At 44.6% G+C, this 25,881-nt stretch overlaps 1 protein-coding gene across 1 annotated transcript in view; it reads left to right on the top strand.

The window, feature by feature from the left end:
- The first annotated feature begins 844 nt into the window (after nucleotides 1-844).
- The window catches only part of CDH13 (cadherin 13), a 963,918-nt gene continuing 938,881 nt past the window's right edge, over nucleotides 845-25,881 (top strand). The window contains exon 1 of the mRNA XM_075939988.1: nucleotides 845-1,001. Coding sequence (XP_075796103.1) covers nucleotides 957-1,001 — 45 coding nt within the window. The 5' untranslated portion in view covers nucleotides 845-956. The remainder of the gene's footprint in view (nucleotides 1,002-25,881) is intronic.

Here is a 25,881-nt window from a genome sequence, read left to right as displayed (position 1 = left end):
GCAAAACCATCCAGAGATTAGATGATGGGGATAAAGCAACTGGTTGCATCTGAGGGGGCAGAAATGAGGGCAAAATGTGCAAAGAGGACATTGGATTTCTGCTTGGGGTCCCACCTGCATAATATTATTACTTTGCTAGCTATAACATAGTAATTTGACTACCCTCCCTCCCCCCACTCTTTGTTTCTCATAACATCAGATTCCCTTGCAAAGAAGAAAAGTTCCCATAATTGAAGGACACAGACTTGAGAAACTTAGTCCTAGATTCAAGTTCATTGAGTCGAAAGCCGGTCCACCCATTACCTGAGCAGTTAATAAAATCTATCGCCCTATGATGGATTTTTTTTTCCTGCAGGCTAGAATTGATCTGTCCTCCTTGTGATTTGTGAGATGGAGGGGAAACACAAAATATAATCAGTATTTCTGCTGCACTGAAAAACTCCACTCTGTTATTCCAAGGCTTGCAAGTAACTAAAGCTGCAGTGGTCATCTTTTTGATTTATTGAAAATAAAGCACACCTTATTAACATTTTAATAAAGAGAATCTCTTTGCACCGGTGCTCTGAGTTGCTGTTATTTCCCCCTGTGCAATTCCATTCTCTGAAAAAGCAAAGCACTAATGAAATCCATAAAGCATGATTTGTAAGACTGAAACTAAACACACAAATTTACCAAAGCCAAAAGCTTACTAAAGGTGCTGTGTTTGTGAGAGGTGCTTGCCCAATATGTGTGATGCAAAATGGGGATGCTTTGTGAAGAAATCATCCTTGTAAAGCTATTGGTTCTGGTCATCAGACTCTATCCAATGCTTTAGTGATGATGCTGCTGATCTATTTGGGAAGTTGGCTGGCACTCAAGGCAGAGTCTCTTCTCAAAGGCTGTTTCACAGTGAAAATATGCTCAGTGCAGCCGAGTGCATGAATGAAAAAGCCTCCGGTACCTTCTAATCTGGCAAAATGCTGCACAAAACTCAACTTACTCTGCCCTTTCTACTATCCCAGGTAAGAAATTGGATGTTTTTTCTTGCTTTCATTCGTTTTCCTCTCTTCTGCATTTGGATTTGGAAGTATTTGTGATTCAGGTTTGATTTCTGAGTAATTATACATTGCTTGAATTACTGTCGAAGGATGCAAGGTCTCTCTGTTACACAGCACGGAACATAGAATCTTATATCTCCCTGATTTACAATTACAACAAATTGGCTCTGCAAAAGATAACAATGTTTTCCTTTCAGGGGGTGGGGGGGAGAGGCTGTGTGTTGTGTGTGAGAGAGGGAGAGATCTTTCAAGTCTTTTGGTAGCAGCAATTTTTTTGCCATATCGAACCCTGCAACTTTGATTTGCCTCTTCCCTCTGTGGCTGGTGCCGCTTAGACGAATCGGATATAGACAGCTTACGTTATTTATTGCTTTTTTAGAAATAAGAAAACCGATGCAAAGGAGAGAAAAAATCCAAGCATGCAAAAGATCCCCCTTCACTCTCTTGATATGTATAGTACTCCATGTTAGTGACTCGCTATGTGTAGCCTTTCCCCTTATTAACTGTAATAGATCCCCTCTGTCAAAAGCAGAAAAAAACACCCTGCCTTGAAACCCAGGGGGCTGCTCCAACCCTGCTGCTTCTGTCACTCAAAGCAGAGGAACTAGCTGGCTTCTGACTTCTCTCTAGCTTTGGTTCCCCCCCCCCCACCCCTTTCTTCTCCAGACCCTCCTTATGTGTTAAGTTTTGAAAGCACAGTGTGTTGTTGGAGGCTTTTTTATTGGTGTTGGGTGTAATATACTTAACATATTTTGTCCTAGGAGCTCTGTAAACTCCCATTAAGGGAACGTATCACTGACAGCCCTTGCACTTAGTAAGATAAAAGTTCATTTCTTTTTGACTTGGGGCTTGAACTGCCTTGGGAGGCCAGCATGTGGGGGAGGGGGGGGTCTGTTCACACTTGGGATGCTGAGTCTGTGTGTGCATCTGCAGTTTCTACATGGGTTTTAAGCTGCCTTTTAGAGAAGAGTGAGGGCTTATTGCAGGGCGAGCTTTGCTGCTGAGAGGAGGCACGCCAGGGGGCTGTGAGCGGAAGGCAGCTGGATGAACGGAGCGCCTGCTCGCTGTGGGTTGTGGCTCCAGGGTGGGCATGCTTGGCTTCTGGTACAACCTGACTACAGCTGGGCGCACACATGTGGGTAGCTGGTGAAATTGCGATACAGAGTGAGAGCTGGTGTTTGGCTGCGAATTTGCCTGAGGGAGCGGATGGGTGGCTGGGTGGGTTTCAACTGTTTGTGCACTAAGAATAATCCCACTTAAAGGCACAACACAGTGAGAGAGAGTGAGAGAGAGGGCTCAGAGTCTGTCTCTTTGTAAGTAGTGTGTAAATCCTGCTGTTCCAGGTCCTGTACTTTGTGCCCAGATACAGTGGGGATGGGAGCGTTAAGAATGCATGCGTGGCACCCACTGGGGATGTGTCTGTGGGAAGCCACATAAGCAAAGCTAGCAGCATAGGCTGAGGCTCTATGGACTGTCTGGGTGGGCATGCAAATGGGCAGAGGGCCAGGCGAGCTGAGCTAGCTGAGGCTGCCCATATGGGAGAGCGGGCACGCTGCTGCCCACAACAGGCATGGCCTGAGGCTCTGGGACTGCCTGGCAGTGCCCACTTGGGCATCCGGGTGAGGAAGCTACCAGAATGGGCTGAGATTCAAGGGCTGGCGGGGACTGCTCAGGCAGGCAGCTGGGCAAAGGGAGCTGCCAACAAAGGCTGAAGCATGGAGCGAACAGGTGCTAATCAGAGGGGGTGCATTCTGGGAGCCCAACACCGCAGCAGGAACTTGTCTGCTGCACTAAGCTGGCACCCTCCCCCAAGACTTGAGGAATGCTTTCTCCACTGCACTGCACCCTACTTTCTCCATGACTTTCTTTCTCCCTGGGGTTCTTTAATGCACCAAATGAGTCAGCTCAGGTTCCAGTTCTCATTCGAATGTTCCTCTTTTGTCAAGAAACAAAGCAGCTTGCATTCTAGAGTCACCAACGCACTTCACAGTATATTACTGCCCAGTCCTGCAAGGGGCAGAACACCTTCTCTTGGAAACCACTTGAGCACTAGCTTAATTTTAAGCATGCCTTCACTGAGGCTACTGGCATCGAGGCTGCTCACATGCTTAAGTTAAGAAGATGCTTCTGTGGTTTGCTGGTTCAGAGCGAGTGTGTTGAGCATGCTACAGGACTGAATTCTTAGTGCTTCATAATACCCAGTGTTGAAGAGTGTTGAAACTATGATCCATCCTCTCTTATCAGGATAGGAAGGTATAGTAAGCAATCCCTCCTTCTAACGGGTGATTTCTCTCCCCCCCACCCTCTGCCCCTCAAGGATTCACCAAATAAATAACAGCAAGTGAATTTATTAGGCAATCCAGTTCAATTGGTAATAGGAAAGTGTATGTAAATAAACCAGGTTTGTTGAATAGAGTCAGTGTAAAATATTAATTGTTGATGATACATGAGACATTGATGGTGGGAGAAGAGAGCAAAGGGGAATTATTAAAATGCTGCACAGATATCCTCATAGACTCAACACTCATACACAGAACTTTCATGTGACAAGAGGAGTAAAGGGAAGAATGGGAGAAACAATATATAGCCATCTGGCAGGGGTAGTGTTTGTAACACATTTTTGTTAGTTTTTTTTCTTCGCAGCGATAGCAACAGCTACTTCTATAACACCTTCTAGTGAAACTAGCAAAAATCAATCCCGATAAGCTGATTTTTAAATTATAAACATCAGCAAAGGCAGTACTTTTGTGGGCAGTGGAGGAAAAGTATAATTCAATTTCAAAACAAGAATGGATAACTTTGAGGGAGGGAAGACAAGGCATATCTCTACTCTGCAGAGTACATTACTGGCCAGTGAGAATATTAAATGTGCAGAGATTAAAGTTTAATATATATTTTTTCAGGTCAGAAGTAATTAATAAAAACAAATCAGTCTTTTAAAACAAACTGGAATTTTAAAAATTGTCAGTGGTTGACAAGTACAGGTTGAGAACTCATTTTCTGGACATTTTGCTGTCACACTCTTTAGCTGAGTGTACTTTCATGAGTTGGTTTGTTTAGTGAGGGTTAATCTATAGCAGATAGATGATTGAGTGCTGAATTTTAATTTGCTATCCAAAAGACTGATCTACTTAATGGGATTGTTTTACTGCCATTTCTCTCTCTCGTAATTTGATGGAGGAAGACTCTTTTTCAGTACAGTGTATTTCAATCTGAGTAGCTAATGAGGACATTCTTAGGAGCTTGTCAGTTCATGGAAATCTTTGAAGAATACATGCACTGAACATTTTAATAAATCTGAAGATGACAGGGAAAGTTTGGACTGTTTGCTGGTAATTTGCATCTGTGCATTTACTACTTACTGTATTTGTTTATGATTAAATATCTATAGATCTCTAAATATTTTCCCTACTATAGAAACCATAATTTCACCAAGACTTAAAATGTATATACTAAAGTTTCATTTGTAGGAAAAAAGAACATTCTTCAAAGGAGTTGCTTTGGCATGTTAATGAACTACATTGAAATATAGATAAGTGAATTCAACTTTATCATCAATTTGAATCCAACAGTATCATCAAGTGGTTGTCAGTAGGTTATATGGGTAATTGTTATGATACAGTTTATAATATAAGGAAGCTACAGTATCTGAGAATTCTAGGAATCACTGTGAAATCTACAAGTGATCTATCTATCTATCTATCTATCTATCTATCTATCTATCTATCTATCTATCTATCTATCTATCTATCTATAAATTAAATATCTAGTTACAGAAAACATCCTTTATAGGTACGCACCACAGAGCTGTAAAAATTATTCAGCTTTCCTTTATTTTTCAAATTTCTCCAGAAGAGGGCTCCATGCACAGCATGAAAGTTAAAAGTAATATCTGAAAATCACTGGAAGTTTTGCAGCTGCAGGAAAAAGAAGACTCATTCGCACTCCGAAACTCTGTTAAAATAACTTTGCAGGTTTTTGCTCGAGTTCTTGTCAAACATTTCCTTCATGTGTCATGTTATTGCATCTGATCTGACGGCACAATTTCAGAGGCCTATGTAGAGAAAATTGTGTATCATGTAGTTGTATTTAGAACTTGGTCCTTCAATCCTAAACTCACTGGCCAAGTACTTTGCTTTTGCATGCTATCGCATAATAATGATTGGACAAGTTTCTTCAAATATTGCTTTTAAAAAGGCCCTGTTCTTCTAGGCCAAATGTTATCTGGATTATTTCTTTAAATCAGTGAAGTTGCATCCGGTTATAAATGGTGTGAACTTGACCCAGGAGGCTAGCACTGTACTACTTGTCCAGGAATCCTTTAACGTTTCACCTCCAAATAATACAGTGCCTTGTAGCATTGTGCTGTACCATTGGCTTAATTCTGGCTCAGAAGGAAGTGGGCCTCCTGCTGAATCACCAGTGTCACAACCTGCGGCCATTCTGGTTTGTGCTTGCATGGCATTTGACCAAGCCTAACGGCGCTGGGGCACATGAGAACCGAAAAAATCACAGGGGGAGGCGGTGTGGCCGTCGATACTGGAAATGCTGTTAGAGCTTTATCCGTAGTGTTGTAAATGGCACAGCTGTAGCCAAGCACAGAAAATATCGCTGGATCATACTTCCTGTCTGTGCAAGATATTTGAGATGCATGTAGTTTATTCAAGCACTTAGTGGCATTGATAAGATGATGGAAATGAGTCTTCACCAAAGTCCTATTGTGCATAACGCTTTTGGTGCGGCAAACAAGAAGTGACTTTACAACCTCTCACTGCATAATGAAGATGGGAGTAATTCTGGTGGATCCAATAAGAAACAAATACTTTAGAGAGGAGTCTCTAGTGACTCCTGCCTAATGAAGAAATAGGAGTTTTTAGGGCTGTGCAGACAGTGCTAAGGAGGATTACAGGTGCCCAAACAAGTCAGCTCTCTTCCTTCTACTAACACCTGAAGACAGAGGAAGATAACAAAACTCCCATGGCATAATCTCTGCCGTCCCCTGTCAGTGACTTGTTACTTGTTGACATGTATGCATTTCGTTTTTTCAGCAAGCGAAGGCCACCCACTTGCTGTCAGAATTTTGACGTCAGGCCTTAGCACTGTTAAGCCAGAATAAGACATATGTGCTGCTCTTAAGGGCTGGGTTCCTCTAGGGTAGGATCTGAGGCAGAAATGCAAAGATAACAGGTTTCCTTTTCTCATTTCCACTTGGCAATTCCTCCACCTGCATTTCACGGTGATAAACGCTAGTGGCCAAATTCTCTTTTCATTTACATCACTGCAGCTCCAGTTACCACAGTGTCATCTGTGCAATGACGAGGGGAACCCGTTTCTCAGCACACAGTTGTCCAGTGGTCTGATTTTCAGGCCTTTCACTTTAGTTATCCTTCTACCATCATGTTGTTAGGGGATTGAGGTCACAGGAAGTTAGATGCCATATAAAAGAAACAAAAATACAGGATGATTGGTTCCCTTGCTAAGCCCCACATTTTGTTCTGTGGCATGAAGCTCCATTTGTCGACAGCGTCCTCAGGCTTTAGTGTGGACTTGTGATCGGGACTGTGTTATCTCTTCTAGCAAAGGAATCCACATGGAAAAACATATTCCATTTCTTGTGGTGTGAACACACGTCTCCCATTACCATATCAAATATTCTATTGTATTTTGCACTATTAATTTTCATAGAAACAGTCCTCAGAACAGATGTAAAGGTGAGCTATTAAATGAAGGAGGGAAATCTTTTATTCATTTTTTAAAGAGGTTGCATGCTCCTTGTTAGGCAACAATTCTACAGATTGAATCTCTCTACTCCAGCATCCTCAGGACTTGACCAGTACTGAACCAGAGAATTTGCCAAACCATGGAAGGTCAATATTGTTTAGCAGCATTATTAACACTTCTACTACTTTCTGGGCACTTAGAATACAGCAAAGGGTAAATTTAAAGCTAAAGAACAGCACAGAAAACTGAGACCCAGGACTGGTGGCTGTAAGCAAACTTTATGGGACTATGGGAAACGTGGCTACACCCATAAGTGGGCAACCAGCTAACTAAAATGCTGGACCATGGATGTTGCCAGACCAGAGTGTGCCAAACTAGAGAGGTTCAAGTGCAGCCAGTTGGAAAATCTGCCCAAGATTTAGGAAGCCTTTTGCTTTTGAGTGGCCAATCTCATGTCTTGAAATGGCCCAATTTTCAGAAAGTGCTGACTATCCCTCTGAGGGCAGTCAGGCCCTTGAAGGTGTCTCATGGACATCCAAAATCTCTGTTCTCTTTTGAAGACTTTGGTGGGAGTTTTATAGCCTGTGCCTTACCAAGGCACATTGATTACAAACACTGGCCCGGATCTTCAAAGGTGTTTAGATGTCGAACTCACATTGAATTCAATGGAAATTAGGTGCCCAAATAATTCTGAGGATTTGGGTCACAGTTCCTTCAACATTTCAGTTTTTTTCTTGTTAATGACCTATTTCTTTCAGTCCAACATTTACATAACCCCTCAGTGATACCTCCATACAGGATCATTCCCTTTTGCTGATATCTAGTCTCCTTCCAAGGACTTTGCAGATGTTATGGCATGGAGAGTAAATTCTAAGGGTAGTGAGAGATGTGTTGGCAAGCATGAACAGAGAGAGAAACTAGATTTCTTAAAGCTTTTCATTGTTTTATTGCACAAAACAGTTCTAGTGAGGACTCGGAAGGCTGAAAACTAGAAGCCCCGGTCCTGCATGTTCTCCCAGTTAGAAAAATTCCATTGTTGTGGGGCTTGCACAAGAGGGGGAGATACAGCATTATGGAACAACTTGTAGGACTAGGGGTGAGGGGAGTGTCTTTACATTGTAACATTCAGTTTGCATTATGCATGAGCAAAAGACATTGCACAATTTATTGAAATAATGGAAAGTATTAGGCTGGCTGCTTTGTACACAATTACCCCTTTAGTTTACATCACCTGTGCATAACTTAAGCATGTCAGAAGGGATTTTGATCAAGCTTTCAGAATAAAAAGGCCTCTCCAAGGTGGATGATTTTGAGCCCCAAGGGAATTTTGACAAATGTTACGAGTGCATGAAAATTCAGTGTCCTGAAGTCACCTTAGCTAGAGCATTCACTACCATGAAAATCACTTCCACAGGCATGGAGTTAAGAGTCTCTGTGGTGAAACTGGCATAGATCTTCTGAGGAGTTATTATGGTACTAGGCGTCAGCTGAGAATTTGCCTCATTGTACATAAAGGTACATGGCTGGCTAAACAACACATGCTGGGCATACTGTAAATTTTAAGTGTGTCTTTCCTCAGGCAGGTTTCCTGGATCTGAATGCTTCCCCTCTTGCCTCATGAAGCATACTTAATAATTTCCCCAGAGAGAGCCCCTGTAGGTGGCCCTAAGGAACACATTTTATCAAAGGGTAAAATAAACCATGGGAACTTAATGTTTTTTGAAAAGTTTCAGAGAGGTCACTATGTTAGTCTGTATCTGCAAAAAAAAAAAAAAAAAAACCATTGAGGACTCTTGTGGCACCGTACCCCCGGTCTACTCTAGGGGATAAGTCCGAATTTAAGATATGCAACTTCAGCTATGTTAATTGCATAGCTGAAGTCGAAGTATCTTAATTCAAATTTTGGTGCCATCCACACTATGAGAAATTGAAGGGAGCACACTCTCCTTTCGACTTCCCTTACTTCTTGTGGAAGCAGAACTACTGGCATCACTGGGGGTGCCCTCTCAGTTCGAATTAGTGTGTCTTCTCTAGACCCACTAATTTGAACCCTGGAAGATCGACTGCGGCTGCTTCAAACTGATCTGTAGTGTAGACATGGCCTTAGAGACTAACACATTTATTTGGGCATTAGTTTTTGTGAGTAAAACCCACTTCGTCAGATGAATTGGAGTGGAAGTTACAGAAGAAGGGGTACATAAAAGGAAGAAGTTGCTTGTATTAATGAAGCCAATCTAGTCAGGGTAGAAGTGGGTCATTCACAGCATTTGGTCTGGAGATGTGAATATCCAGAGAGGGGAAATTGCATTTGCAATGCGTTAACCCATTGAGATCCTTATTTCATCCTAAATCGATAGAGTTGAATTTGCAAATGAATTCTAGTTCAACGGGTTTTTGAAATTCTTTAGTAAAAGGATGTAAAAGTCCTTTTCAAACCAACCGCAACTTTACCTGGAGCTCTGAATGCTTCATGTATCACGACTGGACAACGGATCACGCAGGAAATCCTAAGTACAATGGGACAGGCTCAGCTGTAGTAATGAACAGGCATTTCCCATCGAATTACATTTGTTTCCATAGCTGGGATTTTGCTGAGTCAAAAATATGGAAGTTCAGAAGAGCCAAGTAATGGGAAATGGGGATCTTTTTGATGCTTCTGCCCAGTGTGGTCTGAGTTTTCAGCTGTAATGTTGTGTCATTTACTAGCCAAATGTAGCCATGGAGAGATTAGCTGCTTGCAGAGATAGAAACTGTGACCTTGCACTTATTGGAAGAGACACAGCTGGCACCTGATGAAGTTGGTCCTCCTTGACATTTACGTATATCAGGGAAGAGTAGGGGAGCTTGCAGTATTGCTGGTGGTTGGCCAGTGCCTCCCCCAGCTAACCCTGAACGCCGGCTGGAGTGCACCACCTGACACTTGGGCAGTGATTTAAAGGACCTGGGACTCCTGGCACAATAGCAACCAGAATCCCATGGTCCTTTAGAATTACCGGGTCCCTGAGCAGTTGCTCCCCCCCCCCATCCCCATTGGTTGGCCTGGGGAAGAGGGAGGGATTCAAGGATGTGGCTAATACAGATGAGATTTAGCAAGATTTGTGGACCAGGCATCTGTCTACGGAGACATTTGTGTTGTCATAATGCTGAAGGGCTGGATACTGGGTGGGCCAAGTGTCTCTTCTCCCTTCCTAAAATGTCTTGTGTTCTCATAATTGATGAACTGATGGAGCTAGCTGATGCTCTGAACTCCATAAATTTTGCCTTTTGATCCCAAGAGTGTACAGATTTGGTAGTTTGAATACCAAAACTCCCAGGGCTGGATTCTACCATTTTTTTGTACATTTTCAGTAGTACCTTTCCACAGAGTAAGGTACTCCTCGGATCAGCAAGAGTGTGCGAATGAGCCCTCCCAGTGATCAGAGAAGAAGGGATGTATATTTGAAATGCTTCTATTACCAGATGGCTGATGGTCTGATGTGCTTTTAGGTTTCTGTGCTGAATCTTTGTTTTTATGCTGCTGTTCTAAGTATGACACTATAATAATAATAATAATAATAATAACCATTACAAAAGAAAAGAGCAGACACTTTTTAGTTTTAAATCCACTTACCTTATTTGTTGGATGTGTTCAGTCGGCTAACAACACAGGAATTTCAATGTTCTGTACAGTGGAGATATTGATTATTATAGTGGTCAAAAAGAGGCGGCTTTCCAGGTATTACTCGCATAGCATCCACTTCTCCCTCCTCCCGTTGTATTGGAATAGGATGGAGGGAAGACAACTATAATCTTCCAATAAGATGTTACTTAGTTGAAGTGACTTTCAGTGTCTCTTAAACTTAGCACCAACCATTGGTGATTATTCCCCTTTTTACGGCTCTGATGAGGCCACATCTGGAGTATTATGTCCAGAAAGGATGTGGACGCATTGAGGAGAGTTCAGTGGAGGGCAACCAAAATGATTAGGGGGCTGGAGCACATGACCTATGAGGAGAGACTGAGGGATTTGGGTTTATTCAGTCTGCAGAAGAGAAGAGTGAGGGGAGATTTGATAGCAGCCTTCAACTTCCTGAAGGGAGGTTCCAAAGGGGATGGAGAGAGGCTGTTCTCAGTAGTGACAGATGGCAGAACAAGGAGCAATGGTCTCAAGTTACAGTGGAGTAGGTCTAGGTTGGATATTAGGAAAAACTATTTCACTAGGAGGGTGGGGAAGCACTGGAATGGGTTCTCTAGGGAGGGGGTGGAATCTCCATCCCTAGAGGTTTTTAAATCTTGGCTTGACAAAGCCCTGGCTGGGTTGATTTAGTTGGAATTGGTCCTGCCTTAGGCAGGGGGCTGGACTTGATGACCTCCTAAGGTCTCTTCCAGCCCTAGGATTCTATGATTGTGGTTGTTGCTGAGTCGGATTCTTAGGTGGTGTCATTTGGGATCACTGTACACTGAAATTCATAGAGCAATACCAATTCACCCCAGCTAAAACTCTGGCCCACTGTGTTTACAAAGTGTGATTACTATCAACATTATATCTTTCCACCGTTCATCTACTGGGCTACTTATTTGTCTCCCATTACTGGATGACCTGAGCCCTTTGCAAACAGTAACAAATGTATTCTCACTTTCCTAAAGTAAATGCTGAGAGATGATGGGCCACATTCTTCTGAAGTGGGAGACTGCCTTTGCCATCTGCCTGTTCCATTGACTTTAGCACTGTTCTATTAATTGACTAACGATGTAGGCTGCTGTCATTTTTACATCTGGATGTTGATTCAGTAGTGACAGTTCATTGCACAGACCAAAGATTAATCGTGATTGGCTGAAGCCCAGAATAAATTCCCTTTCTAGCTCATTCAAAAGCTAATATAGGTACTACTACTTTTTTGTTTGTCTATGCTTTTTTTTAGTATGGTCAGTTCTGATTGGTCAAAAATTGCCTGTTCAGATGATGCTGTTTTTTGCATTTGACATGCAGTAGGAGCTATTAACAAGGTGAATCCTTGCTCACCAGTACCATGCAGGTACCTGAGAGATCTGCTGTTCTAGATACAAGCAAACAGATGTGATATACTCAGTTATCATTCAGATTGAGTGAGTTGCCATAGGCCATTGAAGGAATCTGCCACAGTGGGGTTAGCCCTCAAATTCCAGGATATCCTAATTATGCCTTTTTGTGTAGTTAGTTTATGGAGTGTCATGTAAAATTCAAAGCTAACTATTTTAGAAAGGCCACCTTAAAGGAACAATGATCTCTTCCTGTGCCTGATGTACGCTGAGATGAGGATTCAGTTTTCTTGTATTTGTTCCTCAAATATTTTATTTTGTGCTGTTTTTCCTCCTTCCAAAAACATAGAACCTATTTCTCAATTATTGTAAATGGGAATGAAACGCACACATTGATTATGGATGGCTGAACCAGGTTGGATAACGTAGGGACTAACTTGATTCTTTGCCTAGAACTCAAAATATACCAAACCCAACCTGTTCTTCTGACTTTTATTCTTCACGGTTTTTCATTTTTCTGCATCTCTGCACCTATGGATTACAGTCAGGGTCCTGAAGCAGAGGCCTTATTATCTTCAGCATGATTGGGAAACCAGAAGCATCAGAAATCATCTAAGGAAGCCTGTTGCTTTTGTCTTGTTTTGAAATGTTCTACCCTATTTTGCAGGCCACAGGAAGGTCTGATAGTCCTTCTGTGTGCGTATCAATGCTAAATCTCTCTAGCTCTACCCCCGTTCCTCCCCATCATGCCTAAAAACTGAAGAATGGACCTTTTTGCAATGAATAACTCATCCTGTGTATCTTTCAGGTGGGGATAGATTTGATCAAAAGTCCATGGAAGTCGGTGGAAAGACTTTAATTGACTTCATTGAACTTTGGCCCAGAGCCTGTATTTGCATTTTATTGCTGTTTTACTTGGAAGATGAGTTCCCCATCCAGTAAGAAAAAATAGATGTCTTTAAGGAAAGTCAGATTCTTCTAGTATCTTGTACAGCTATTAGCTATTTTTGCTATCCAACCTGCAGATTTGCTAGAATTTCTTCAGTGTCAAATAAATAGTGTTTTGTTAATATGACCTGCAAACCTGACCTTTAAATCACTGCTTAGTTCTTCACTGTAACTGTAATCAAAATGTTTCTTATAGCTATTAGTTGAAGCCTTTTTTTTCCTGTTACCACAGACACCAACAACATTGCAAGCAAAAACAGGAAGAGCAAATTTCATGAGAGGTGCTCTCATTTTCTTTGGGAAGTATAGATGTCAGATTACATTAGAGATGGTTCCCCCTACTAAAACCTGAACCCAGAAACCTGGGAACATGGGAAAGTTTCCCAAACTATCCCAGCATTTGCCTGCATTTTAACAGTGGATTTCAGGCAAGCGCCAGACTTTGTGCTCAGTCTTGGGAGCATTAATGGTTTAAAGATCTTGCTCTGGAAAGCCAAGAATGACCATCTAGTGCAGTGGTTCTCAAAGTGTGGTCCGCCACTGCCCAGGTGGTCCATGGCTCGAGCTCAGCCCCTGCCCCCCCACGCCACATGGGATGCAACGGGCTCCTATGGAGGCTTCTCCATGGCCCCACGCCTCAGCTGAAACTGCCTGCCCCACCTCGTTCTTTGTGCTCGACAGCAGCAGCAGCCTCGAGCCTCTTGTTGCCCGCCCCCCGTCACCATATCGCTGGGAGTTGGCCTGGAGGTGGGATTCTCGAGCAAGGAGCTGCTGACCCTGCACTTCCCCCTGCACTGCACCTGATGCAATAGGGACCTGCCCACCCTGTGCATGCTGGTGGAGGGTGCGCCCCATTCTGACCTGGCCGCCGAGGACTCCTTCAGCAGCTGGCCCCCCATCCATTGGGCTGCACGCTTCAGCAAGATGGGGCCCAGCCCAGGAGGGGTCGCTGCCCTGTAGGACCCTCCTGCTCACACGGCACCTCCTTGCCGTGCACAAAGGTGGGGGAAAGGCAGCAACTACTACCAGGCATGGTGGGAGGGGTCTCCATACCATCCGTAGCCCCCTCACTCTCCTCCCCCTGCTAAAACCCTACACCCCCAGTTTGCTCCTACACCCTCCCTTGTTCCTGCACCCTCCCTCCTGGCCACACACTGCACCCTCCCTTGTTCTTGCTCCCTCTACCTGGCTAGACACCCTACTCCCACCCTGCTTCTGCATCCTACCTCCTCACACGCTCGCCCCCTCCTCACCCAGATCCTGCACCCCTATCCCCCCATATCCTACCCACTGGCAGCCCTGTTCTGCACACTGAACCCCTCATTTTTGTCCCCACCCCAGAGCCTGAGAGGGTCCCCAAAAGCAACTAACTCCGGAGCCACAGAAAAGTAAATCTGGCCAATGAGAAGCCCCGAACCTCTGTCCTGCCTGTCTCTTTCCCTTGCCCTGTGGGGCTGGAGTGCCAGAGGAGTGAGGTGTCTCAGTTGGGAGCCACATCAGTGAAGTTTGGGGTTTTTGGAGGAGTTTTTTTGCTTCTCACTTGTGTGGTCCCCAACTGATTTTTCTGGGTTAGTGGCCCCAGACCCAAAAAAGGTTCCCCACCCCTGCCATACATAAAGAAAATATTTAAACCTTTTGTATTGGACATAAATTAATATTTTACTTCATTTAAAATAAAGTTTAATTAAAAAAGTGAAAGTTAAAATGCTTTATCTGTTTAATAATTTAAATTAAACCATTCTCTCTAGCTGCAGCACTAGCAAAATGGCTTGGGCGTAATTATGTAACTAATGGTGAGTTTCCATTAGCAACTGGTGGTCTTCAGAAAGATTTGCATTGAGCCAGGTGGTTCATCGGCCAAAAAGGTTGAGAACCACTGATACAGTGACTTAGTAAGAGTTTTCTTGTTGACAGTTATTTAATTTACCTTCCTTTTTTTTTGCTCGCATGGGAATATGAGAGAGAATATCAAATTCTTACGGTATGTCTAGATTACATTTTTCTTCTGAAAGAAGATCTGCCAATTTGGTGGTAATTTACGTATCTTCTTCCGATTGCTTTTTCGAATGAGGTGGGTTTTTTTTGAAAAAGCAAGCAGTTTAGATGCGGTTCTTTGGAAAAAAACCCTTTTTTTCCCGAAAGAACCTGTAAACCTCAAGTGGGGAATCTAGCCAGGTGTTTACACTGACCGATTCATTTCACTTCTGTTGTGACTAGATTTGAATCTGAACTTGAGTTTGCAATGAGAAACATCGGTGAGCCATGTCTGTGATTTTTTTTTTTTTTTTTTTTACATGCAGGCTGGGGGATGGTAGAGGCAGGAAATGTTATCCCTTATAAACTATCTGTTCCCTGGCTTCCAACATTTATTAACTGCCTACCGAAGGAATGTACTTTTCTTCTCCTTTATATATTAGGGCTTGGTGGTTTTCATTATCATTTGCTCTATGTATTAATGGACAATATTTATCTCTGCCTGCTGTACTGAAACCTTTGTGTACACAGGCATAAATCTCACCCTAGCAATGCTTGGGAGAACTTGTGGCAACTGCAGAGGAAATAACCTCCCTGCAGGGCAGGAAGGAAAGCAGGGAGTGTCGGAAAGAACAGGAGGGACAAATTGGAGATAGGATAATAAGCTAAATCCGGCTTCTCTAAGGCAGGGGTTGGGGGAAGGGCGAGCACCTTGCAGCTCCATTAATGCTGTGTGCCTACGTGTCAGTCAATACCTAGGTGGTCTCTGGCTTGCAGGGATGAGACCATTACTAACCCACTCGAGAGAAGCAGGCAGAGCTGGCAGCTATTAGATTGCGGGGGGGAGCTCTAGGTTCTGGGGGAGGGGGTAAAATGAGGGGTTCCAAGTGTGGGAGGGGGCTGCAGGCTGAGACAGGAGAGTGGGTGTGGGAGGCACTGATGGCTCCGATTGGGGGTATTGGCTCTGGAGTGGGGCTGGGGATGAGGGGTACAGTATGGGGCTCCAGGATGGGGCTATGGGGTTTGAATCATAGAAACACAGAACTGAAAGGGACCAAGCACCTTCTAGATCATCGCTGACAGATGTCTGTCTAACCTGCTCTTGACTATCTCCAGGGATGGAGATTCCACAACCCCCCTAGGCAATTTATTCCAGTGTTTAACCACCCTGACAGTTAGGAAGTTCTTCCTAATGTTCAACCTAAACCTCCCTTGCTACAGTTTAAGCCCATTGCTTCTTGCCCTATCTTCAGAGGCTAAGGCTTCCCCCGGCACTCTCCTTGTGACACCCTTTGAGATACTTGAAAACCTCTATCATGTCCCCTCTGTCTTCTCTTTCCTAAACTAAACAAGCCCAGTTCTTTCAGTCTTCCCTCATAGGTCAAGTTTTCTAGACTTTTCATCATTTTTGTTGCTCTTTTCTGGACCTTCTCCAATTTCTCCACATCCATCTTAAAATGCGGTGCCCAGAACTGGACGCAATACTCCAACTGAGGCCTAATCAATGCAGCGTAGAGCGGAAGAATGACTTCTCTTACCTTGCTCACCACACTCCTATTAATGCATTCCAGATTCATGTTTTTTGCAGCAGAGTCGCACTCTTGACTCATATTTAACTCGCCATCCACTCTAACATCTAGATCTCTTTCAGCTGTACTCTTTTCTAGACAATCACTTCCCGTTCTTTATGCATGAAACTGACTGTTTCGTTCTAAGTGAAGTACATTGCGTTTGTCCTTATTAAACTTCATCCTGTTTACCTCAGACCATTTCTCTAGTTTGTCCAGATCATCTTGAATTATGATCCTATTCTCCAAAGCACTTGCAAGCTTTTCCAGCTTGATATCATCTGCAAACTTAATAATTGTACTCTCTATGCCGTCATCTAAATAGCCGATGAAGATATTGAACAAAATCGGTCCCAAACCAGACCCCTTTGGAACTCCACTTGTTATGCCCTTCCAGCATGACTGCAAACCATTAATAACTACTCCCTGGGAATGGTTATCCAGCCAGTTATGCACCCACTTTATAGTAGCCCCATCTAGGTTGCATTTATTGATAAGAAGGTCATGCGAGTCCGTGTCAAATGTCTGCCTAAAGTCTAGGTATACCATGTTCTCCCTTATCCATAAGATTCGTTATCCTATCAAAGAAAGCTATCAGATTGGTTTGACATGATTTGTTCTTTACAAATCCATGCTGGCGGTTACCTATCACCCTATTATCTTCCAGGTGTTTGCAGATGAATTCCTTAGTTACTTGCTCCATTATCTTTCCTGGCACAGAAGTTAAACTGACTGGTCTGTAGTTTCCTGGGTGTTCTTATTTTCCTGTTTATAGATGGGCACTAGATTTGCCCTTTTCCAGTCTTCTGGAATCTTTCCTGACATGATTTTCAAAGAAGACCGCTAAGGTGCAGGATGGGGCACAGGACAGGAGTGGAGAGAGGGCCTGAGAGGGAGTTAGAGTGCTGAGAAGACTCAAGGTTAGAGCTTGGTGAGGGTGTGGAGTCTAAGAGGAAGATAGGGACTTAGGTTTCAGGACTGGGGGTTGGGACACAGGGTCAGGGGACAAGTATGGGAGGGGGCTCAGGGCTGGGGCAGGTGGTTGGGTTTTGGGGCACTTATCTTCACCAGCTCCTGTGCTACCTTGAGCTTGCCTATAGGCACAGCCCACCACAGTTCCTATTGGCCAGGCTTCCCAGCCAATGGACACTGCAGGAGCAAAGCCTTCAGGCAGGGACAGCGCGGGGATGGAGAGTCTCCTGGCACTCATGGTGATGTGACTCCAGCCCAGCAGTGGGGGAAGGCAGAGCATGGTGCTGCCCCAGCCCCCTCCAGGCAGTGCTGGATAATGCACAGGAGCTCTAGTGCCTGCAGCCCCAGGCTAAGAGGGTGTCACCGAAAGATCTGGGCTTTTGGTGGCCCAGAGAGTGTGTGTGTGTGTGTGTGTTTCATGGACCCATTAGCTCAGGACCCTGGTATGCAGTCCTTAAAGCCTCTTTCTTAACCTGGCTTTGGTGGCAGGCTTTTCTACCACGCAGCAGCAAATGGTAAATGGATATAACTCGGGAGGAATTGGGAAGGTGAGGAAAGAGCCACACCCCACTGGGAGATTATAGTGTTTGGGAAATGGGCTGTCCAGAAAGAAGAGAGAGCCACTGGTTATTGGCAAGTGGTGTCAGGTACAGGGGACATTTTACTGTGGCTGAGGGGAGAAGCTGATGATTTTAGGACTTTGTAGAGAGTCTGCTTCAAGTCTGGGTCACATACCCAGTAACTACACATGTAAGTCAGTCCTTAACCTAACCCTCTTTCCTTCCTTGCCTGCGATCTGTGAAAGGCGAGCTTAAAGCTCCAGGAGGAGAAATGGAGAAATGTATCTGGCTTCTGGCAAGCTGAGCTCGAGCTGAGCTTGATGACTGCCTCTCTTCAAGGCTTTTAGTTTTTGTCCAGAGTTGGGCTGTATTAAAAACAAATTACAATCAAGGCATGCAACTTATAAGCCATTTGTTTGCTTTGGATACTGAGATTTTGCAGTATTTACTTGTGACTCATCTGATTCATCTCACAGAGCTAGAGTTTAAGTGCCAATAAAAAAAGAGAGAACACAACAGAGTTCAGATACATTTGACCTTCTTTACTATTGTCAAGAAAAAATTGAAATATTTGTTAGACAAATTATCCTGTAGCCAGATCTACAAACAAGCTTCCTTTCCTTAGAGTTTTTTCCCAAGAGACTGAACAGCTCAGGGGACTGGGGATAAGCAGACATTGGGCTCACCTTCCACTGATTTACACTTGGGGTCATTATGCAAACCTTCAGCTTTGTGTGTTACACCCAAGGTGTGTAAACGACCGAATAAAGCCCAAGGCGGTACACAAACCACAAGCACAGGTCCACTGACATTCTAACCCCTGTCCTAGAGAAAGCCAAGTAATTTAGGATGGCAGCATCAGAGACATTACCAGTTGATGGTTGTGCTTGTGTAAAATGAGGTGGTGGGTCATGGTCCATTTGCTAATGGATGGAGTCTGGGGGTGTGAATCTCAAATATTATCTCTGCAGCAACTGGTTACATGAGTCCTGTTTGTCAAGCTAGGAATGGATGGCAGAGAATGGGTCACTTGATGGTTCCCTGTTTTGTTCATTCCTTCTGGGGCATCTGTATTGGCCACTGTTGGGAAGACAGATTACTGGGCATGATGGACCTTTGGCTGTTCTTATGTTCTCATGAATCAGTAGGGTTGATACAGTGGCAAAGGTCTTTTCTGTAAGGACTGTTCTTTCTGTCATGCTTGCGCTAACTTCACCTGTAGGCAGGTTTTTTAGAGCTGTGATTTTACAGTCTTCAGCAACACAACAATGAAATCGTTTTGAAACAGATTTTAAACTCAGGTCCTGTAGACTAACACAGTAAATTCAGAAACTGACAGTATTTTTCTGGGGTTGGCAAATGCCTGCTCGATTGGCTTCATTACCACTTGAATGGCTCTTTCATGGGTTCAGTGGTCTGCTCAGAGCTCTGGCAGGCTTTTTCACTTTTAAGTTAACTAAATCCTCCCCAGAGGAAGCAGGAGCCACAGAACAGGAATAGTGTGACAGGATGTGCATACCCGGCACTAAAGCAGGTGGGGTTAAGGACCTGTGAGCAGAGGAAGTCCCACCCCTTCACTCAGACTGAGCATGCTCCAAATGCTGGAGCAGCATAAAAGGGCAACAGAGCTGCTCAGTCTGGCTGGCCAGCAAAGGGGAAGGACCTCCAGCCAGAGCTCTGGAGCTGTAACAGCCAGCGATCCAAACAGTGGGAACCAAAGTTCCAGGAGACTGCTGCTATATGGACCCAGCAGATCCCCAGAGTGAAGCCACTTCTGGGGAACCAGGAGACCCAGCCACTATGTGGAAAGATGCCTCAGTAGCACTGGGAGGCAGCAACCCAGGGAGGGTGCAGGAGCAGCTTCTCTTGCCCAGATTCACTCGACGTGTTTCAGCTGGATTCCCTGCCAAGGGTGCAGTAGACATATCTGCCACTCACAGGGCCCTGGGTCAGGATCCGGTGGAGCAGGATGGGCCAGAGTCTCCCTTCCGGGGTGTTAGCCCCCAATCCTACTGATGCTGGCCATTAGGCCTTTCTGCCCTGAGGCCAGGGCTGCTTACAGACTCTGTGTACTAGGCCATACTGCCCTCAGACAAGGGCTGCTTACAGATTTGGTTTAAAATCACAATAAAACTAATAAAAACCCAGCCACAATGAATATGGGGCCCTTTTCTTTGCCTTCTGGGCCTTTCACTTAGGGTTCATGGTTGTAAGCTGTTTTCTGTAGCCATGACGACTAGAAACTTTTAAAAAATAATAGCCAAGATTTTTTACTTTGTTGCTACCATATATACTCGAATATAAGCCCATTCGTTCATAAACCAACTCCCGCAAACTTAGAGAAAAAATGGTACAAAAGTGAGTGACCCGTTTATAAGCCGACTTCAGGGTACAGTCACAGCCTGTCCGCTTTAGCAGTGGCTGAGGGACGTGCAGACTTCAGGGCATGGAGCTTCTCAGCTCCTATTGGCTGCTGTTCACTTTTCACAGCCAATGGGAGTGGAGAGGCTCCATGCCCTGCAAGCAAACAGATGTCCCAGCAGAGTCTGCAACAAGGGGTCACTTTGCAAGGTCACTTCCCAGCCCAGCAGGGCAAACAACTGGCATGCTGGGATGTACATGGAGCATCTGCAGGCTCAGAGCCTGTCGGCTCCCAGTCACTACCGTTCTCCATTCCAGGTCAAGGGGAGCAGTGGGAAGCAATGGCCATCACATCCCTTGGCCCCTGCTGCTTCCTCAGCTGGCACCCCCTCCGTCCCCTGCTCATCCACAGAGGATACTGCGAGGGAGCTCTCGTAGCTGAAGGCAGCTTCTGCCTAAGTACTCTGGGGTTGTAGCTACCCTGGCACGATCTTGCACAAAAGTGGCCGTGCTTGCGCAAAAACTTGCTGCCTGTCTACACTGGCCGCGAGTTCTTGCGCAAGTAAACTGACGTTCTAATGTATAAAATCAGGGCTTCTTGCACCAGAACTCTGACGCTCCTGCTCAGGAATAAGCCCTCTTGCGCAAGAGCTCTTCCAGAAGAGGCCAGTGTAGACAGGCATCATGAATTTTTTGTACAAGAAACCCCTATGGTTAAAATGGCCATCAGAGTTTTCTTGCGCAAGAAATCGTCTACATTGGCAAGGATGCTCTTGTGCAAAAGTACATCTCTTGTGCAAAGGCACATGCCAGTGTAGACGCTCTCTTCTGGAAGAGTTTTTGCAGAAGAACTCTTCCGCAAAAGAGTTTTTGCGTGAGAACGTGCCAGTGTAGATGTAGCCTGGAGAAGGGGGGAAAAAAAAGGAAAAGCAAAATAAGGATTGGGCCCAATGTGGGACTGGGAAAAGGGAGGGGCTGGAGTGTAAACAGCGGCACTGTTGGTGGCAGGAGGACAGATGGTGCCTTCCGGGGTATCAAGACCCCATGCTGAGGGCAGGAGGCAGCGTACATGCAGCTGGTTGCGAACAGCAGCGAGTCCTGAGTGAAAATTGCCGGATGGAAAGTCCCAGTTCCACAGATCCTTGCTTTGCTTTGCTTTTCTTTCCTCCTCCAGGTCTCTGTGCCTGGCCAAGAGCAGAGTGCTGGGGCAGGAACTGCCTTCAGCTAGGAGAGCCCCCTTGCTGTATCCTCCATGGATGGGCAGGGGATGGAGCGGGCGGGAGCTGAGGAAACAGCATGGGCCAAGGGATGTGCTGACTGACTCTCTTTGAAGAACAGCGAACGACAGCGACTGGGAGCTGACAATTCTCTCCCAGTTGCTGCCGTTCGCTGTTGACGCTGACCTGTTTATAAGCTGACCCCCGCTCTTCACAGCGGGATTTTTTTCCAGAAAAAGTCAGCTTATAAACTAGTATATATGGTAACTATTTCAAGCATCGACCACACCGTGTGAATTGTCCTTGGACCAAGATCTTTTTTACTTGGGAGCAAAATGCAACATTTCCTTGGGTTGCATCATTTCCCCACAAATGTAAACTGTCGGGCAACATACTTTTTCCTCATCACTTAAAGTTTCCAGATTTTGGGCCAACTCTTCCCTGTCACCAGATGTAATGTAAAATCAGTGCAGGCTTCCTACCATTAAGGGTTGGTGGATAGAGACCAAACACTTCTGCATAGTATTAATCTCTGCACACTTCTGAGATTTTAAATATGAAAGCATTCAATTCCGATCACCGTACTCCAGGAAGGGAGCACCTCTTCAAATAGACTATTGAAACACTGAGCATAGTTTTCCTTTTTTTTCCCTCCTGTCCTCTTTCACACTTCATCCTGCATTCTGTCTCATTTGACCTTTCCTTCTGTAGTTACACCCTCCACTGCAGAGTTGCATACAGGTATCGGGAGTCAGTCTCTCAAATCTGTTGATGGTAATTACCACGTGTGCAGCATAGAGAGAACCAATGTCAGAGCTTCCTAAACGTCTTTTCTCAATGTATAACCTCATCTTCCTTGAGCAACTTCATTTCTGAGTATTTATGGAAGCAATATCAACATATTTTCTTCAGGGCTGCAGTGGTAGACGCTCTTTTGCAACACAGAGTCTACTTCAAAGCTGTTAGTGATTCATTAGCTTACGGTTCCAGAAATCTTTTCCAAGGGGATCACTCATCTCCCTGGAGTGGCAGAGATATTTTCAGGCTGGCTATGCAATGTGATGAGGAATGTTTTGAAACTTGCCTGCCTCACATCATGTGGCAGCCACAGTGCCGAAGGCTGCCAATTCAATAGCGTGTTGAACATAGCTTCCATGGGATGTGCCCTGCCACCCTTAGATATAAGCAAATAATAGCTCATTCTGACTCTTGAAAGCCTGAATTCAGCTTTGAAAGAATTAGCTTCTCCTTGGCTATGAGGAATATTCACCTTTTAACTTGATGTTACCAAATGTGACAGTAATACATAAGAAGATGCATAGAAACAAATAGCTCTTGCAAGAGCTATTTAGAACCATCTCCTTTTACAAATGTGACTTAGCATGCTATAAGCTAATGGTGTGATTCTTAAAAGCGATCAGTCACACAGCAGAACTCCCTGGTGCTAGATGTGGTATAGACCCAGAATATGTCTCTCTTACATAGAGGGGTTTTACGTAAAATGGTTTGTCGACACAGTGGGGTAACGTGACCTGCATGGAAGATGCAACCAAATTTGCTCCAATCCCATATCAGAGACAAACACCTACAGGATTTATATAAAGTATTCTTAAAACTGAGGTACCCACCTGGAGAAGTGAAAAAACTGATTGACAGAGCCAGATGAGTATCCAGACATCAGCTACTTCAAGTGAGGCCCAACAAAAAAACAACAGGACACCACTTGTCATCACCTACAGCCCCCAACTTAAACCCTCCAATGCATTATCAACAATCTACAACCTATCCTGGAAAATGACTCCTCATTCTCACAAGCCTTGGAGAACAGACCAATCCTTGCCTACAGACAACCCCCTAATTGCAAACAAATTCTTTCCAATAACCATGCAGCACATCTCCATAATACTCATCCAGGTACCCACGCCTGCAATCAACCTCAATACCAACTCTGTCCACACGTCTATACAAGCAATATCAGCACAGAACCTAATCATGTAAACCACCACATCAGAGGGTCATACAATTGCACATCCACTAATGTAATCTATGCCATCAAGTGCGAGCAACACTCCTATGCCAGGTACATTGGCCAAATTGGATAGTCTCTACAAGAGAGAATTAATGGACACAAATCAAATATCTGAAAAGGCAATACACACAAACCTGTTGAAGAACATTTTAACTTGCCTGGGCCATCATTAATGGATCTCAAAGTCATTGTATTATTTCAAACCAATTTCAAAAGCCAGATTGACAGGGGAGCCACAGAACTTAATTTCATTTACAAATTTGTTACCTATAAGAGATTGGCTGGATGGCCTGCTACATTGCACATCCTAATGACATAGAAAAGCAAACAAAGGGTATGTAGAGTGGGTACTGAGTATTCTTATCAGCTTCATTTAGCATGGACACTCTTATAATTGCTCCTTCTCTCCTCCCCCCCCTTCCCTTATCCCCTCTCTGTGCTCTTTATTTGGAAACTGGACTCCTTAAACTCCATTCATCTGAAGAACTGGGTTGTACCCACAAAAGTTCATGATGCCATCGACAATTTTTGTTAGTCTCTAAGGTGCTGCAAGACTATTTATTGTTTTTTAAGTGTGACCTACATGGGTGTGAGTTCTGGAGAGAACTAACATTTGGCATGTTAATTAGTCCCTGTAGATCCCAGTGCAGGGGAACAGTAAAGATTTGTTAATGAACTTTTGTTATGCTTATAAGAAACACACAGGATCTTGGTAGGGGAAAAGGCTATATGCCGTGTTTGGTAAGAGTTCAATAGTCAAGCAGTTAGCAGATGCTTTCATAGACACAGATGCTTTCATAGACAAACACACACTGTCCCACCAATCGATATTTAACAGTCCATGGTCCATGTCTCCCTCATGATCAACCAGATTGATCACGGATAGGAATGGGGTTTTATCGGTCCTGACCATTGCTCCAGTCTTGGCAAGATGTACCCAAAGTTTCATGGCAAAGCAGTCCCTTTTTTATAGTAGTTTTTCTTCATTGGGATCAGTGAGTTTCACATAGTCATGCTGCAATCGATTGCCATTTGACGAGTGCTTATTTATGTTAAGTTGCTCTTCTTCTCCTTTATCTATTGTTGTATCATGCTGGTTTCGATCACAGCTATTTTGTCCCAATTGATAGATGCTTGCCTCCTTTCTGAATCGTCAATCTGCCCACTTCTTATATCTGGATGGGGGATATACAGCAATCTCCGGCGCCTTTTGCATCTATTTTTGTTCCTCCCTAAAACATCTGGTACGGTGATGGCCTTCACACTTCTCGCAACACACACATTCCTCCTTCACACAAAACAGGGCTGATTTCTTTGTTACAGAAGCAGTATGCACATTCAAATAGGAACATCAAGTTACAGTTTCAAGAACAGTCATCTCATTCTTTTACTTATTCATGAAGTTCATTGTAAACCTAAAGCAGAATGGTGACCATAAGGTTTTATTCCTGCATTGCTTATATCTGATGTCAATCTACCTGATGCATGTTTATCAAACAGCTTTCAGTTCCTTTCTGCTAATCAAAAAGGGTGGCTGACAGGCTCTGAAACCCAATTATAAGACACATCATATATATAGTAGCCCAGTGTCTGAAAGTCTGTAACGCCGAAATGCTGGCTGTTGCCTCTGTGGGGCGCTGTTGCCTGAAATGCTGGCTGTTCCCTCTGGTCGGCTCTGTTGCTGAAATGCTGGCTGTTCCCTCTGGTCGGCTCTGTTGCTGAAATGCTGGCTGTTCCCTCTGGGGGGTGCTGTTGCTGAAATGCTGGCTGTTCCCTCTGGGCAGCCCGGGCTGCATGGGGAGTGTGGGGCCCAAACGGCCGCTTGCACCGCTTGCTCCCCCGCGGCGGCGTGGCTGAGCGGCACAGTAGTCAGCTGAGCGCCACGGTGGGAGGCGAAAGGGGACGGGCTGGTGACATGCAGCATGACAGCGGCTCCAGGCACCGCCCCCTGGCTGTGAACATTATCGCCCTGTCCCCCTTCAGCTCCCGTCGTGGTGCTCGGCTGACTTCTGTGCGGCTCAGCCAGGCCGCCACATGGAAGCAAGCGGTGCAAGCGACCATTTGGGCTCTGTGCCCCCGATGCAGCACGGGGAGAGCGGAGCCCAAATGGCCATTTGGGCTCCGTGGTCTCCCAAGTGAGAGGCAGGAGGGGAAGGAGAAATGAAAGAGAGAGACAGAGAGAGAGGCAGAAGGCGGAGGAGAGCTGAGGGGAGGGGGGAGGGAGGAAGTAGGAGGAGTAGAAAGAGAGAGAGAGAGAGACGGAGACGGAGCGAGAGACCAGAGGCTCGGGAGAGAAGACCGACGTGGAGGAGAGACCTGAAAATCCCATCTTATGACAGGCTAATTGGCTAGTTAATATATATAATACTTAAGCTATTATTCTTTATCATAACTCATACATAACCTAAAATAGGATTTTTCTACTAAATTATATACTAAATTTAATCTTGTGCTGTTTCAAACAATTATACATTAAAGCACACTAGGGAACCATTG

The sequence above is a fragment of the Pelodiscus sinensis genome, chromosome 12, assembly GCF_049634645.1.
Source record: "Pelodiscus sinensis isolate JC-2024 chromosome 12, ASM4963464v1, whole genome shotgun sequence".
Lineage (NCBI taxonomy): Eukaryota > Metazoa > Chordata > Testudines > Trionychidae > Pelodiscus > Pelodiscus sinensis.
The sequence above is the reverse complement of the archived record's forward strand: the minus strand, read 5'-3'. Positions and strand labels throughout refer to the sequence as shown.